The 17691-nt window shown below is 45.8% G+C and overlaps 1 protein-coding gene across 2 annotated transcripts in view; it reads right to left on the reverse strand.

Moving 5' to 3' along the window:
• The window catches only part of LOC119442744 (feline leukemia virus subgroup C receptor-related protein 1-like), a 64351-nt gene that overhangs the window by 11893 nt on the left and 34767 nt on the right, over nucleotides 1-17691 (reverse strand). For both annotated transcript variants that reach the window (XM_037707744.2, XM_037707743.2), the window contains exons 2-5: nucleotides 12971-13036; nucleotides 7957-8162; nucleotides 5182-5346; nucleotides 4246-4410 (exon numbers count right to left, since the gene is read on the reverse strand). In XM_037707744.2, the coding sequence (XP_037563672.1) occupies nucleotides 4246-4410; nucleotides 5182-5346; nucleotides 7957-8162; nucleotides 12971-13001 (567 nt within the window). In that variant the 5' untranslated portion in view covers nucleotides 13002-13036. The remainder of the gene's footprint in view (nucleotides 1-4245; nucleotides 4411-5181; nucleotides 5347-7956; nucleotides 8163-12970; nucleotides 13037-17691) is intronic.

Below are 17691 nucleotides of genomic sequence, written 5' to 3' on the forward strand. Positions count from 1 at the left end.
TGATTACTACAACAGAAAATGTAACGTCAAATGTCTCTCTATTTTTTTCATTTCACCCCGAAACCCCAGCACTATTATGTCGGTGCGACATCATGGATGTCAAAGTTTTTTTCCAATTTCGGCCAATGTGGCTCAGTAAATGTTCTTGAAATTCAATAAGTTCAGTCTTTGGCTCATTTAGAGCATAATGCAGTCAATTTTTACCGATAAATATTGACTAAGAACAACCAGATACCGCCAAGATCTGTGACCTCGCGGCAAGCTGGTGCAGAAACTTCAAGGCGGCATCACCACTAGTATTTTGTTTTTGCATCTTTTCTCACTTACCAAGCCTCTTCTCACGGCACATTACCTTTTTTCTTTTTATTGCAGAGGGGGTAATTTGCTCATACAGCTCAAATAATTATTCTCTTTAGTGTATCCTTTAAGCTCACCGAATTGTGCAGAGCTAACAAGGACAAATCTGACATCTAACATGCTGCAAAACAACTCTTAATTCTCAAGTCATTGCTACCTCAGAGGGCTGCTAACTGAACCATCTTGTGAAATACAGGTGTCCCAGCTAACACAAGGCCTGCATTTAAAAAAAAAAAAAGGTCTTCTGTGCGCGAGAGACCAATTGTGTGATGTTAGCAGTTTCCTGAAGAAGCCGCCAGTTTATTTAGTGTTTTAGTACCGATATCATTATCAAACTTTTTAATTATAAACTTTACTGTACAACACATTTTAAAACATCGCTTTCAGTTGTTTGAGATGTGTTTTTCAATCGAGCGGGGAGTGGTGACATTGCATACGCCATAACCACCCTTTACTGCCGCTCGTGAGTGAAACGGCACCCAACAGTCGGTGCTACGTTTTTTTTTTGCACAGAACGCAAACGCACGGCCATGGAAAAACCAAGCCAAGACAGAGCGTTGGATTCGCCACTGCAGCTGCTCTTGGTCAAGTGGTGTGGACCATTCAGGAATCCCGTGACATCACATGGACGTGGCATTCTCTGCTACTTGCAGTTTGTGCGAGTTTTGAGAGCCAGCAACACCAGCGCAGCACTATGTGATAATGAAGCTACTGAAATGTGAAAGCGCAGCCGGCGCAGAGGGGAGAAAACAAAATCTTTTGACCGCCCACATCATTGTCAAGGGTCCGTTCAATGTCAAGGGTCTGTTCAATTTTCAAGGGTCCGGTCAGTAAGTTCTTTTCTCTAAAAATCAAACAGAACTGGACAAGTAGCATTTCCTTTTGTCTTGCAATGCAATACAATGATCTTTTTATTATGAGTGGTTGAGTACTAGTGACAAAAGTATAATGAGGAGTGCCTTTGTCATTGTGGTAGTATTTGAATGTCCTAGGGGAGTCTCTAATCAACATCCTGTATTCACCTCAATTTCTCGATTACTAAAACATTGTTCGCAATAATATTTACACCTTAGATGTTTTTGAGCACTAATATATTACCTTAATTGGGCTTAATATATTTGCCTTTAGTGTCCCTTTAAGCATAAAAAAGAACTGCTAAATGGGAAGTGCAGCAAGCAATTGAAAAAAAGGTTGTCAAATGTAGACTACAAACCTTGCACTGAGATTAGGGCCATAAGGCTCATAACTAAACAGTTGGTTAATTGACCCTTTCTATACCACAGCAAATGATGAAATGTGTACAAAATTTCTCAAAGATTTCGAGATACATCGTGGCCTCATGACCACTAAACTCATTATCTACACTGGCACAAATTTCAGTGACAACTATACTCATCAGCAGTAGAGAAAGGGTTAAGCAGTACTAATTACTCTATGGATAAGAACACAAGAAATACTGGAGGCTTTCCCAAGAGGTTGCTAAAAGCACAGTTGGTTTCATCTGCCCAGAAAGCTTCACTTTTTTTCTTTTTTTTTTACATTTTGCTCTGTGTTAGCTGGGACAACTGATCTAACTACAGTAGCAAATGCCAGGCACAAAACTTCAAGAAGCTATTTTGCAGTCTGAAACCCTTTAGAGTGGTTCTGCCCATGTGCCTACGACATACAGATGGCCAAAACACATGGCAAATCCCTGCAGGTGTGTTTTGCCGCAGTCGCAGGAAGAGAGACAGACGCACATACAACTACAATGACATACAACACTAATTTCAACAGAACAAAGTTATGTTAAATTAAAAAATAAAATATATTCTGGGATTTTGCATGGCAAAACCACGACCTGATTATGAGGCACCCCGTAATGGGGGACACGAACTATTTTGACCACCTGGGGGGTTTCTTATTGTGCCCCCAATGCACAGCGTACAAGCGTTTTTTGCATTTCACAACCATTGAAATGTGGTCACCGCAGCGGGAAACAAACCCATGACCACCTGCTTAGCAGCGCAACACCATAGCCACTAAGCCTACAGTGGGTACAAATCTTTTTACTTTTTTTTTGCTGCATCTCTACTCGATAAGCACGTTGAATGAAAAATTGACATTGCACCTTTAAACACTACAAGGTTTTACTAATGTTGGCTTTATGCTCTCTGATCAGATAATGGTATTGTACTGTTAAATGAGAAGTCGGTCCCTAACCAATGTCACAAAATATTTTCAAGCCTTCTCCAGTGTGTCTGCAGCTAGTGGGCTTTTTTTCTTCTGAATTTTATTACTTAAGCAACATCTGAATTGCACTTAGTACTTGTGCCTAAGGTTACAATACCCAAATTTCACACCATTTGCTGACCCAGGGTCAAATTTGTAGGTTTGCCACATACTCAAATAGGCATCTAGTGCGAAAGAATGCCTCTGTATCTACATATTTTTTCACGGTATGTCGTTTGACTTAAAAGGTAAACCGTCTCGCATACCATGGCATCCTATAAAGCAGTTGGTATTGCATGCATTCAGGTGCAATTAAACTGTATTCGTGCATTATTTTGAATGGGTGCAGCCTCACAAATTTATTGGGAGAGTTCAGAAGATCATTTTCTAAGTAAGAAATGGTGGTATGCTGACCGGCCAGGAGATGTTAACACAAACTGCTGCTGGAAATCCATTCCCACTAAGTGCAAAACCAGCAAGAATATGAGTTCTGCCCAAAGGCAAAGCATTGAAAACAGTAGCTAAATTCGATAGTTACAGCTGAAGGCATCTAAGAATGGCGGCGTGATGAGGAGCGCTGCAAATGGCTTTGCACCTCAATGGTGCACGCGATGAGACTGACGAAAATCGCTGGTGTTTCTCAGGGCCCAAAGAAAGAATTAGATAGACTTAACTCAATGTTTACTATCTGGTCTGCTCAGACTAGTGTACGTGCCACCGTGTGGCATGTGCACAGCTGCTTAGCAGAAACACTACTGTGTGCACACACAACACTCAATAAAACGCAGAGGCCAGATTGCTGCCCTGGCTTCAGCAGAGCTGATTGAGCGGAGCATGGTAGTGTGTGCACTTGGCTTCATTGCTTTTACCATGGAGGAAGGAAACCGAGGAGAGGCCCCGGCTGCACGGACGTATCGGAGAAAGTGTGACGAAAGTCACGTGCTGTTTTTCGCAAAGAAGCACTGGGACGGGTACCCCAAATGTCAACGTTGCCATAGCAACCGCACTCCTGAAGCTTTCGCTGCTGTTCTCGGTCTCTGAAAAGTAAGATAAGATTTTTCCGCCAGTGTCTTTCTCGCAGCACATTTTGTTAGCGAGAAAAGCTGACTTTAGAGTGTGGTGTGTAAGCTTGAAAGTTCTGTTTTGGGTCTGTGAGTGTGAGTGTTAGCCAACAACTGATACACTCAAGCAATCACAGCACGGGTCTTCGTCGTCATGTTCAATGTGCCACGGAAAAGCACAGGAGGGCGTCTGCTTCACTAATGCTGCTACAGAAGTTTCGTAGGCTTTGTTCTGACATGCGTTGGCAGCCCACATTTCCAGCGGCTCGTAACAATGCAAGTTCGAAGTTCGCGCCCATCTGCTCTGGCGAGCTGCAGAACCCCTTATTCGAGACGCAAAGAGAGATGGCACACCAACATGGCTGCACTTCCGGCTTCAAAAACGTGACGTCAGGGCCTCTCCTGTTTTTTCTTTCCTCCATGGCTTTTACAGTCAAACGTAGTGCATGTCTCTGGAGACCTAATTCTCCACGCATGGACCGCACATTGATATCGTGGCAGCACAATGGCAGCGTGAACATACCTCGAGCATAAGTATAATTGCTATCACAACAAAGCCATCCTAATCATGTTTAACATTATTGTCCAGCGCACTGAGAAATTAGCTACAAAATACCTGGTTGCCGAAGACTCCGAAGGAGCATGCTCGAGACACCTCCTGTGCACTGAACCAGACGGCCGCAAGGCGCGGCGGTATGCTCAGGATGAAGATTTGTGACACGGCCACCACGGTCTGGCCCACCAGGCATACCGCAAACCGGTCACGCTCCACACTAAGTACCTGCAGACATGTTGGTCACTGGTCAAGTTAAGTGCGACCAATGGCAAGCTGACTGAATTTTGTATGGTGCAACTCAAGCAGGATTGCGAGTTTGGAAAGGTGGCGGATGTTCATCTTCAAAGCAAAGACAGAGCGACAACGCAACTTGGAAAGGAGGAAGTGAAGTCACTTTCTTTCAACATTTCATCCTTTTCCATCTTTTTCAGCCTTCGAAGATGCCCAACTAGAGTTTGCACAAGATGGTCTTAGCATCTATTGTGCCATTTAACGCTAATTACACACAATTAATGACTAGGAATGTGAGTAACATGCCATTTGGTGAGCGCCAAGTGTAGGTGTGCAAGCTGCTGAAACATTGAAACATACTACATGGTTAGTGCTATAATGCTAAACTGTGCCCTCCAAAAGATGCAATGTGCATAGTACATCACCTTTTTCAATGAGATTATTATGATTAAGTAAACATTCAGTGCTTTTCCTCTAACATGGTGAGTGTCTTGGAAAAGTAAACAATTAAATCAACATGTTTCTGGCTCTTCTAAAAGACAGTTCAGCTGGTTTACTGGCAAATTAGTGACACACACTTCAAAAAAATTTAACAAGAATTTACTCTGTTCCCTCGTCCTGCCACTTTCTTCCTCATGTGACAGTTGCTTGCTATAGAGGTGTTAGTGGAGTGAATTACCAATTTAAAGCTCATCTAAAAAAAGATGTATTCAAAACGAAAACAATGTGATAAAATAAACACGTGAAGCCGTGCTGAAACCAAACCTTGATCCATGAGCCAGCACAAGTCCCAAGTGCTCCTAGGATAACGACAAATCGAAGCCCCCGTCGCTCAAGCAGCCAGGAAGCTGGGAAGATGAGTGGTACATAGGTCACCATGTACACCACTGCAGTCCAGTTCACCGAGATCTCATCTATGCCATAGTAGTCCTGCATACAACATACATTAATCCAATCTAACTGTAAAACCACTTCTTACATAACATCAGTAACTGTAATAGATGAAATTAAATTAAAGGGCACATGTTTACAGCAGCTGGTATAAGTAATGTATCACCGGTGTAATTCATCAGATGTTCTAAATTTTATTCAATGTTACTGAGCATGTCAAGCAAGATATAGAAAACGGACCTGCTGTCCAAGTGCTGGTCAAAAGTTGCAGCAATGTTACTTCATGTATCTTTGCATTCTAAAGGAACATTTATTTGCTGTGCACAATAATACAAATTACATGAAATAAAGCAAGATGACAGAAAAAATCAGCTCTGCCTATTAAGTATGCCACTCGAAACAAATTAGCTCAAAAATGAGCATTAATCTCTTAATCCTAGCATTTATGTTTTGACTTTACATTACTTACTACCCTTTGCACTGTACAAGTGTTCAAGTGATGAATAGGATTGCCAACTCTTGAGTGTACAACGTTGCGTCGGTGAAGAGAAGGGCAGAGAGGGGTGGTCAACAATTGACCTTGTTATTGCCAGGTCCCACCCGTTTTGAGTCTGTATGGGCAACAAAGTTGCACATGTTTTTTAGTTCTACCCTATCGCAATTTACGACATGAATGGTGCAGTAGCCTTCAAGCTTCGCAAACGCGACCGGCCAGATCTTAGCGGTCCTTGTTGGCTTGCCAAATGGAAAGTTAGGGCTGGAACTTTGAATGAATGGTGCAGTAGATGCCTGGCCAAGATGGCCACTTATATACAGATAGAGGTACTACTGTGAACAGTTAGGACTAGGGTCTACAACAGAACTAGAATCGTGACAAAAACAAAACTGCCTTTATGTTTAAAAAAAATTATGCGATTTGATATGCCAGAACCACAATCTGGTTATGAGGCACACAGCGGTGGAGGACTCCGGATTGATTTTGACCCCCCGGGGTTCTTTAACGTGCACCTAATGCACGGCACACGGGCGTTTTTGCATTTCACCCCCATCAAAATGTGGCCTCAGCAGCCAGAATTTGATACCGCGAACTTGGGCTTAGCAGCACAACGTTAAAGTCCCTACGCCACTGTGGCAGGTCTTTAGGTTTATGACAATGCAACAGGAGACAAAAGAGAGGATAGTGCAACCGAGCTATCAGCCATTTTAAAAAGAACATCTTGTTTTTGATTGTAATTCCATGAAAAAGAATGCAAAAGTCAGGACACTTAGCAATCCTGACAGGGTATAGTCAGGACTCAGGAATTTTACTCAAGATTCAGGACTGTCCCGCTAAATTCAGGACAGTTGGCAACCGTAGTCATGAATGACCTTTTTTTTTACTAACAGCAGACAACTATGATGGTTTTAACAGGGCAAATGGAATGCACTGACATAATTAAATTACGAGAGGGCCACTGATGTGACTGGAATCAGAAAAAGCATCTAAAAAAAACTTAATTTCAATCAAAATTTTTTTTCATTTTTTTGTTCTGCAGTGCCCCGACTATGACAAATTTTGCATGAATATTAAGCGACCAAAACTGCTTCGTTTCTTGAGGCTTTTGCAGCGTTAAAATGAAAAGCAAAAGGAGAATTGTTCATTTTTCAAATGCAACTGCAACAAACGAAAGTGTTCTTTGCTATGGCAGAAAAGACATTGCATTCTCATCATGTACAGCGCAACGATGGCCCATTGGCAAGCAGTTTTCTTGACATAAAACATCTTTCATTTGGTCAGCATAGGGGACCGCTTGGTAAAGCCATCAAACTCATTGGGCTCATTAGGAGTTATAAGGCTTACAAGTGCACAATTTGTTGCAAAAATTTTACAGTTGTTTGGCTATGGCAACCCCGCGTTCGATACGTAGGATCCAGAAATGGCCTGAAGAGACTCGGCCAGCAAGACAGAGGGATGTTAATCTGTGCCCACCTCCTTTGGCTACGGTGGGCCTACTATGAGTAGGGAGCAAACATAATTGCAAGTTTAGATGGGACCCCTGCTAGCTGTGTCATAAATTAAGCATCTAAGCTTTGCAATGCATGAATAAATGTCACTTGTGTACCCATGTGGCCCATACATGCAACCTCAGCAGCATGCACAAGACGTTTTCACACCCCACTACGGCTGTGTCCCTGACACAGCCCACCCGAATTTATCTTTTTTTCTGTCTCTACCTCTGCACTGATATCACAAGAAATGTGCTGCATATATGCTATTGCAAGCGGCAAATACATTTTAGTGTGCATCACGTGACCTCTTACATTGCATATGACTTCACTGGTAATGAAAGAAAGTCGGTACGAAATCTACATCAGATTGATGCATTGTTAAATTGCACACTAGTAGCCAAAAATAAAAAAAAGGTGAGCCATTTGTATCATATATGATACTTATAACCGGCGGTCTAGCAGCCATTCTAGCAATGGCTGTCAAGGAAAGGGAAACATAGCTGAGGGTGGCACAGAATTAAAGCGGTTATTATAAAAATTCACAGCCAAAGTTGAGTTTGCTGATGCAGCACAGAAGTAACTGGAGCTTCTTGCTTCCAGTGAACCGAAAATAGGATGTGATGATGATGATGATGACAGCTAGGTGGACAGTTCACGCACCTTGACGAGGTTGGTGATGATGGAGTACTCGATCCACTGGAAGGCGTTCGTCATGGAGTAGAGTATGAACAGGGCCAACTGCACGAACCGCCAGGCGTAGACGCGAGTCATCATGTCGCCCATGTCTGTCGACGAAGCGGCGCCGCTGCTGCCGGCCGCCACCGGAGACAGCGGGGAGGACGCGGCCGAACCGTCGTCGCGGCCGCCTGCCGAACGAGGCCAGAGGTGTCGTTAACACCACGGAAACGGGTACAGTACTTCACATGAGCCGATTTCAGTGAGATACAAATGGAGACCGCGCGGTCATTCTCGTGAGACCGTATGTGCAGCGACTCGCAAGAGGATCGATCAAGTCGCATCAAGCATGCAGCAAAGTGCCGCCACCGATCCGTTGTCCCGTACACGGCAGTGGACGACGATGCCTTCAAAATTCCGCTGCGCTATGTCACAAGACAGGACTAAAGGCAAGAGACATGTCCGGGTGAGCGACAAGCACCACGTCGAACTCAGGTGACGCTTACAGGGCTGGGACAACTGGAGCAGCAGAAGAGCTATCTTGTCCGATTTACGGCTAAGCGTGCATAAGCTCCATAAAATTTCCACCACGGCGCTCTGGATCTTTGAAAGTACTGGCACTCGCGGCCCTCTATCTCCTGACGGCGATGCAGCCAGGCGCGCGGTCGGTTCCATCGTTCAGAGCGCGTCGCCTCAGTCCGTGCCTCTGCCGGCTAGCCGATAATCAACGGCGCCAAGCGAAACCCGCATCGCGGAAAGCTGCGCGTTCACTGGCTCTTTTCGTAAAGTGTGCACAGTGTCCAGATCACCGGCGGCGACGGGACCACTGCGGCCCGGCGTCGCACGGATAGACACAACGCGGTGGTGGACGGAGTCCCGACGACCATCGTGTGGGCAAGACGCGTGTGTTTGCCGAGTGGCTCGCGGCGCCTGCCACGCGCCTACCGCTTCCGCGTTGCCTTGGATGCGTATCAGACGGCGCGCGGCGCCACTCCGACGGCTTGCGCATCGCTGGATGGAAGCACAGGTGGCCGTTTGCCACTTATGTTTTGTGGAATCAGCTAAGGCGGACAAATGAGATTCGCTCCGTATAACTGCTCCCTGGGGAAACAATTTAAATTAAATTCTGGGTCACGAGGCACGCCATAGTCGGGGACTACGGATTAATTTTGACCAGCTGGGGTTCTTTAACGTGCTCATAAAAACAAATATACGAGCGTTTTTGCCTCACATGTGTCGGCTGCGGCGGTGGTGTCACGCTGAAAAGTGGGCCGATCCTGGTCATAGTGCAGAAAGGGTCCAATATCAATGGGTGCATACCCCTGTGGGCTCGGGTAGGGTGGCTACCTAGCTCGGGGACCTGTAACGCGCCCTTGAACTACCCTTGTCACACGTGGGACCCAAAGATGACAAAATCACCAGCCCGTCCCTTGTCGAGAAAATGGGGGTAAGCGAAGCTTGTCCGATTCTAGCGTGAGGACTTCCGAAGCCCAGGCGAAACGTCAGCGATGAGCCGCCGACCCTGAGTTTAGGGCAAACGAAGCGGAACTTCCGCCTGCAACAGCGTCGCCTTGCCACAAGCTTCGCTTACCCCTATTTTCGCGATAGAGGAAAAGCTCCGAATTTTTTTCTTTTTTTAATGCGAAGAATTGTTTGCCTCATTCTTGCTAGTTCGCGGTAGGTAAATTCCTGTCTCGCCTCGCTTTAAATAATGTGGGGCCGATGTGGGAATCGATCCTCCGCCGTTGAGCACAGCAGCCGGGTGCTCTAACCATTAGGCCATGACGGCACTTATTTTGTCGTTGTTTGTAGGCAACGATGACACGCATGCTTCTGTCGTTCCAAAGCCATGCCAGCTCTTTAAAACATTTGGCGCGTCCGTGCAACTTTGTCGTCTTGCTTTGCGACAGCTCGCGCTTTGAGGCTGCACCATTTCCCGAAAGGAGAGAGAGAGAAGTAGTTCTTTATGAAGAAGGGAAAGGTTGGCACTATAACCACCTGCATTGTTCAGTGGGCGTTCCTGCCTCGCCGCGCTGACGAATCACGAGAGCGCAAACGAACGTTCGGAAAGTGAAATGCATGCGCGATCTCGTCCCTGCCTGTTTGAGCTAATGACGTATTACAAACATGTATAGTAGTCTAGCATTTTGACCATCTCTCCTTGATACTTATCTCTTAAATAATTAAAACCGCTATCTATATATTGCACAGTATGCCTGTAACGACTTTGGTTCTATCGATCTCTTCCCTGCTTTTTTTTTCCACCAATACTATAATCGTATCTTACTTATCTCGACTGCTGACCAGAGTTAACCCTTCCACCTTTGAATCCCAATGCTTCCTGAAGCTGGACACTTCCGACGGGTATCGCTAGCTGAATATGTTGGCATTCCATGACGATGTGCCGAGTCGATTCAGGATTTTTTTTTTTTTTTTTTTTTGCAGCACACACGTGCCTCATCCTGTGGCGTATATTTGCTCCGGAATGTTTTTGTCTTCAGGCAGCCAGCTCGGGCCTCAAACAGCAAGGATAGTACTTCCCCTTTGCGTTAACATGTAGGAACTTACAGGAACACGTTGGTCCACCTGGTATCGTTTTGCGGAACCCCGAACAATGCTGGATAGCCAGGTGCCCACAAAATTTTTCGCATAACAGATTCCCACATTGTGTGGGATCTGCAAAATTTTTGCACTTCACCCCCATCGAACTCGCGACCTCGATCTCAGCAGCTAAGCTACCGTATAGACTCGTGTAGGGCCGCACGTTATTCGTCCTTTCCTTTTTGCCCCACAATTTCGATGAGGTGCGGCCTTTACACGAGTCTATACGGTATATCGCTTCGCAGCGGTTTCCCTGGGAAAACGGAGCATAATTCACGGGGCCTAGCTGAGGTCACAAGTGCTGCTATCCCGCGTACTCACCTACAAAAGAAGCGTATACATTTTCATCAAACGTAGGCGGTACAAGTGTCGCATGACTTGTAGAAGGTGTACGGCATCGAGGTGGGGCACCTCGCGCTGCCAATACCTATATACAGACCACGAAAGTGGACAACCCTTGGCAGACATAGATATCTCTCTCTGTACGCAGCCAGGCGCGACAAGGGGTACCAAGATAAAACCGCGAGATAAACCCTAGATTTGCACGTGTGCGCCGGCCCACATTGTCAGTCATATGTTGCGGCTTCTGCCCTCGCTGCAAACATGCGGATACGCAAGGAAGGGCCCCGTCATGTTTTTTTTTTTTTTTTCCTGTTTTTAATTCGTCGTCTTTTTATGATTGTTTGTTTCTGTTATGTCTATCTCGGCTGCTTTAGACTCAGCGTGACTTTTGATGACCAATTTAGGAATGGTAAGATTGAGAGATACATGGATTGCCAAGGATTCTCAGTTTATTGACCCTATGCCGAAGCACGCTATACAGCTCTTGTTGATGAGGCGTCAATTGTAGATCGGCAATTCATTGCTACGCTGTTATTACCAACAGGAGTTAGCAATCGACCGACTGTTTGGAGCAGATATTTATTTAGGTGATCAGTTTTCTTTTTCGTTTCTTTTTACTGAAACCGTTCAAAATGGCTAAATATACTAAAACTGAACGATCAAGCTTACCTATTCTGTAATCGGAAGAAGAAAAAGAAAACAATATCACAGTTCTGTAAACTGAACTGCACATGTTGGTACATCTAATGCGGAAAAATTGGTGTATTATACACCACTCCGAAATATGCCACTAATTTGTGACTATAAGACTTTTGCAAATCGCAACGATTTCACGTGAATTATAAACTCAAATATCACATTTGGGCGCTTCAGATGCGCTGACAGATGCAGTTTACAGAACTCGATATCTGTGTGCAGAGTTACGTGTTTGTACGTGCTTAAGTTCCTTTAGACAACAATTTATGACAATTTTTTTTTAAAAGGGGCCCTGAACCACTTTCTATCGAAGTTGAGAAAGGCATTTGAAGTGAAAATAGGCTATTTCAGAAATACTTTGCCGCAAGAAGTACTTCAATGCGTTCAGCAGAAGCGGAGAAACACGGCCTCCGCTGCGCTGCCGTCCGTTCTTCAATGCCTGGCACTGCGAAGGCTACGGCGGAGTGGGGCTTCGCCACAACGCTCTGCCTTCTAGGTGTCACCGTGGCGCGCAGTTCAAATTTCATTTTGGATGTTAACGTAGACGCCACGACTTCCGATTTTGGGGCCTACGACGAGCTAAACGTAAGCTAAACGCGGTTGTCCTCAGCGAGCCGCAGTGCGCTTAGCCAGTGGACTCGTAGCGGCACCCCGCGGCGGCCGCGGTATCTACGCTACGTAGCCGACCGCAGCTACTAACAGCAGCCGCGTATGGGAATCCGCTTTATTACGAAATAAAGCGTTCACAAAAGAGTTAGGAACATGGCTTCTCTTGAAAAGATAGCGTTTGAAAGAAAGGTGACTTTGCGCTCCGCTTGCGAGCTCCGCGCACCGCGTACGACAGCAAAACTTGGCTGAGATGTTCATAGAAGCGCATGCTGCCAGCGGACTAAGTTATTTCACTAAGCCCAAGGGCTGCTTCATGGTCCCTTTAATTATGCGGTCTATAACTAGAACTTCTACTCCCAACAGTCAGCAGAAATCACATTTCTCTCTCGAATGAAAATATTATTTCAAATCGGTTCAGCGGTTGTCTATAATGCGAACATTTCTGCGTCTTATATGCATTTGAATACGCAAATTGGATGTGGCCCTGATCTAAAGCCTCCTTTTAAACAGATAGCATCCCAACGCCGGCCTCATTAATATCTCAAATAAAAACTCACGGACTGCTGGAATATTTTCGAACAACCGACCTACGCGAAGTTATAAAGCATCTCAAGGTTTCCTCCTCAAGGAACCGGACCCCAGTTTCTGGGGTCCGGTCCGGAACGCTCCGAGCGCCGCTCCGCTCTTAGCGAAGCAGTTCTCAACAACGAAGACGACAAAAACCGCGTTGATGAAATGCCACGCAACTCACCGTGCACTTTCAGCTGGCCGTTCTTCTCCATGTCGCCGCGAGGCAGCGCCTTGACTCCGGTGGTACCTGCGGCACAGCAAGCAAGAGACGCGCGCGCACTGCTTAGTAATAACGAACCTGCAGAATCTCGCACGGCTTCAACCCGCTCGCACACGGAACGGCGAAAAAGCCTCGTAGCAGTCTCTCGCAGCCGCGATTTAGTGCCATTCTTGTCTACACTCACGCATACACGTTGAGAAAACGTGCTGGCCGGGGTGTGCCGGAACTTTTTCGCTAAGTGACGCTACAGCGGCGCCAGACGCTACAAGTTTAACTATACTTAACGGAAGATATATAACATGTAGCGTCCCTAGTTAAAAGGACACAATACAATTAAAGCTTTGCTGTGGAACTCGCGTTCACATTGTCTCCATTTATTCCAACTTAATCCTCCTTTTATCTCCTCTCCAGACTCTTGCGCTTCATCATCTTCTATCCGAAGGCCCATACCACTCCATAACATATTCACCATAATGTAACGAAGATAAAGGATTAACACCACAATACTCAACGTAACACTTTTTTTCTTCGCCCAATTTGATACCTCTAAATTCCGATTAAAGCGCCACAAACTTCACGGAAAGCACATATATGGGACAGCGTTTTGGTACGCCGGAGCAGTTTCTAGTTGTAAATAGTTCAGCAAAGCTAGCTCTAAGTAATTAATCACAAATTAATAAATTATTGCTCACTATTATTTTCCTTGTTTATGATATATGAATGTACTCTCCACAGCCAGAAATACTGCGAACAAGTTCCTTCAATTTTCTCTGACGTGGAATGGTCTTTGTGGGGTTAATATAAAGAAATGTAAACATATGTGCACTTCAAGAACATCGTGTTTCCCCCATTTTCAACATCAGGAACACATATTTTCTCGGCACGAGCGCTCCTCGACTGACCTGGCGGAGCGAGCGATAGGGAACACCTACTGCGGTGTTAGCGCGCCAGGTATTGCGTGAGGGGAGAGGGCATCACCGCGTCGGTGGCATGCGGCGTTGGCACCGCAGGCTTGGCGCTGAGCCGTGCTCCTTCAAGGGCTGCAGAAGATAGCGCCAACCTTTCCCTTTCCCTCAAGAACCACTTATCAGGCTTCTGCTGCTGCTTGCCGGCTTGGGCAGCACGCACCGGTACGGTAGATTACTCGCAGCGCAAAACTCGAAGGACCGCTCAGCGCCGTTCAATTGGACATTAATGCTTTCGCATTCACAACTCACCAAGAAGCGCTTATACAGGTAGGTGTGCTCGTACTTTTTCCGACGCCTAACAAACGATGTCTAAGCGGCACGAAAAAGAAAAACACGTCAGAGTCTGAAAGAACTACATGTCGCTGTAGTCGGAACTTGTTTGAACAAGGAAAAGTGTACACGTTTGCGAAATGCAGCAGGCCAGACGCCTCGATTCGGCGCTTGAAATGTTCGTTGTTAAAATGAGGAGATTCATGGAAAAACCTCTCAGAAGCGGAAGTACCCGTTCGATTGCGAGACATAACTTCGGAACCCGTATATGCACACCCTGAACAAAAGTTTCAAATACGAACACGCCACTCGCTTTCAGTTGAAAGCCTCCAGACGGTTTTCAACAGTTGCCAGCACACCAACTCTGTACGCGCTCAGGCACAAGTAATAGTGCAATACGTTTGGGCTTAAATGTTTATGGCGCAGCAGCTGATTTGACTATAATGCGCTGTGAGCAGGTTTACAGGTGCAGAAAATTAGTTGAATGTGAGACATGCTGTCTAAAAATTGGAAACAGAAATGAAAGAGGGGGAAAAAACAGAAAACGACTTGCCGCTGGTGGTAGCCGAACCCACACCCTCCGTATCAGGCATGCGATGCTCTTACCAATTGAGCTTCGGCGACGACTGTTCCCACGTCCACATTCTTAGGTATTTATCTATGTGCCCAAGTTTTAACCCTGGGAGTGTTAACCAGCGCCAGTCATGGTCATTTAAATTATGGGGTTTAACGTGCCAAAACCACGATATGATTATGAGGCACGCCGTAGTGGGGGACTCCGGAAATTTGGACCACCCATGGGGTTCTTTAACGTGCACCTAAATATAAGTACACGGGTGTTTTCGCATTTCGCCCCCATCGAAATGCGGCCGCCGTGGCCGGGATTCGATCCCGCGACCTCGTGCATGGTCATTTTGGTGCTTGTATAATATATAGGTACTTGTACGGTCATTGCATGTATGGGTAATTGAAGAGGTTTCTAAACGAAACTATAGGTTCATCTCCAAGTAAAAGCACTGTACCAAGGAGTATTCGGCATTTGCAAAATACAACAAATTTCGACCTTTAGTTTTCGTATTTTAGGCAGGAAATCAAAACATTTAAATCTGTAATGCGTTTCCTGCAAGCGGAGCTTGCTAGCTGTCTGCTTGTCCCTGTTTCATTGCTCGTTCATTACACCCTCACCGGTAGAATCACGAATGCTTTGATTCCCGAATTTCATGCTCTTTTTCACTACTGAAATGCCCGATACAGTTTTTTTTAACAACGAAGCTGTTTAAGCCAGCCGTAATTTGTGGTTCATATCAAGAAACTATCATCATCAGCAATGAATAAAAGGAAATTAACTTTCTTGCCAAGGCGGGATTCGAACCCGCGTACCCACGGTCCCAAGGCGAGCGTCGTAACCACTAGCCTATACAGCCACGCTCGCAGAACATGCATTTATGCGAACAATAACAGCTGCTCACGAGTCCTGTGATAAAGGGCAAAATTCAGCCCTCTCTTAACCTCCCGAAGAGTCATCTTCACAAAATAGACCCATCCTTGAAGCTACAAGTGCCATCAACCATTTCCCGCTCTGAGGCGACAATATTGTGCCGCCTCTGGCTCGGGGTGGCATTTACAAAGGCCTACTCGTTCCGCATTGGAATGGGGGATACGCCCATGTGCGACTCTTGTGGAACCAGATAAACGGTTGAACACGTCTTATGTCTCTGTCCCCAGTACGACGCCGAGCGTGTAACTCTCCGGACAGCATTGAACCGGCTCGACTCTATACCATTTTCGGAAATGAAGATCATTGGACCATGGCCGTATGCATCGATGGCACAGAAAGCCACGAAAGCGTTGTTACGATATCTCAAGTCTACAGGTCTTGGCGACCGTGTAGACTTGGTGCGAAGCTTCAAATATGCGCGAAACTGTGCTCTATCTCCTTTCTCTCTCTTTTCAGCCCTATACCCCCTTCCCCCAGTGCAGGGTAGCAAACCGGACGTGAGTCTGGTTAACCTCCTTACCTTTCCTCTCTTCTATTTCTCTCTCTCTCTCTCTCTCTATGCGAGCCATATGATTGCGTTCTAGCTGTCGTCGTCGTCGTCCACAGCTGGCGCGTTCGCAAGCGCTCAGTGCCAATACTCTGCGAGGTGAAGAAGTTTTGCGCGCTATGCTCGGGAGAGAAATAAAGAAAATGAGAGCGAGAGAGAGAGAGAGAGAGAGAGATACGTATTCACGGTGCGGGTCTGCTGGAACGCGTTGTCGGTATTGCAACGCGGTGGAACGCGGTGTCGGCATTGGAACGCGGTGCCGGTGTTGCAAGCTGCGCTATGCAACCCGCAGTGACGGCCGTATGTCCGAGAGAGAGAGATAGAGACACGCATTCACGGAGCGGGTCTGCAGGAACGCGTTGTCGACATTGTAACGCGGTGGAACGCGGTGTCGGCATTTCGGCCAGCTTTGCGTGGCCTATAGTGCAAGCTTTCGCCTTTTTTTTTTCAGCGAATGAAATTATCCACTATAATCGAAAATATCATCGCCAGCCGCTATCGATGGCATCGCTTCAGCGATCCTATAAAATACAAAGCACATTTCTGCTGCACATTTAACCTTGCTACTCTCGCATTCGTTGCCCTCAGGAAGTCACGGAAAGTGAGCAAGATCGTCCCAGTCTACAAGCGAGGTAACAGAGATGCACCACTCAACTACCGCCCAACTTCCGTAACTAGCGTCCCCTTTAAATTCATGGAACATGTCATATCTTTACACATAATGGACATTCTAGACAGCAACTACATTTTCCGTTAACCCCAGCACGCCTTTCGAAAGGGATTCTCTTGTTAAACCCGAGCAGTCATACGTATTTCTTTATGACATCGATTTCAACTTGAGTAAGAACATAAAGATCCACGTGATCTTCCTTGATTTAGCAAAGTTTATAATGCAGCCCCATGAACGCCTAATTATAAAACTTTACCAGCCGAACTTGCACCCTGACGTCATAAGATGGATAAGAGAATTCCTCACTAATCGCTCGCAGCCTATGTACGTTAATTCCAACCCGCTTCCCGTAACCTCAGGTTTCCTACAAGGTTGCATACTATGCCCTCTTGCGTTCTGAATATATATTAATGACCCACCTCTGCATGTGCAATGTAAAATTCATATATTTGCCGAAGACGGCGTTATCACTATCGACCAGTTGCAAACGGTAATGACCAGATATCGTTACAGGGTGACCTAAACAATATTTAAAACTGGTGTAGCCGTGGACTAACGGTTCTAATACAAAGAAATGCAAAGTGATGTCAATTTGACGCCGTCGTAAGCCCCTCATCTTTTCCAACATAGTTGATAAGTCTGTGCCATTGAAGTCGTTACAAGTACCAGGCGTGACAGTTTCTTCCGACCTTGATTAACATAATCTCATTCGCTAGAAGAGCTTTAGTG

The sequence above is a fragment of the Dermacentor silvarum genome, chromosome 2 (genome assembly GCF_013339745.2).
Source record: "Dermacentor silvarum isolate Dsil-2018 chromosome 2, BIME_Dsil_1.4, whole genome shotgun sequence".
In the NCBI taxonomy this organism is placed as follows: domain Eukaryota; kingdom Metazoa; phylum Arthropoda; class Arachnida; order Ixodida; family Ixodidae; genus Dermacentor; species Dermacentor silvarum.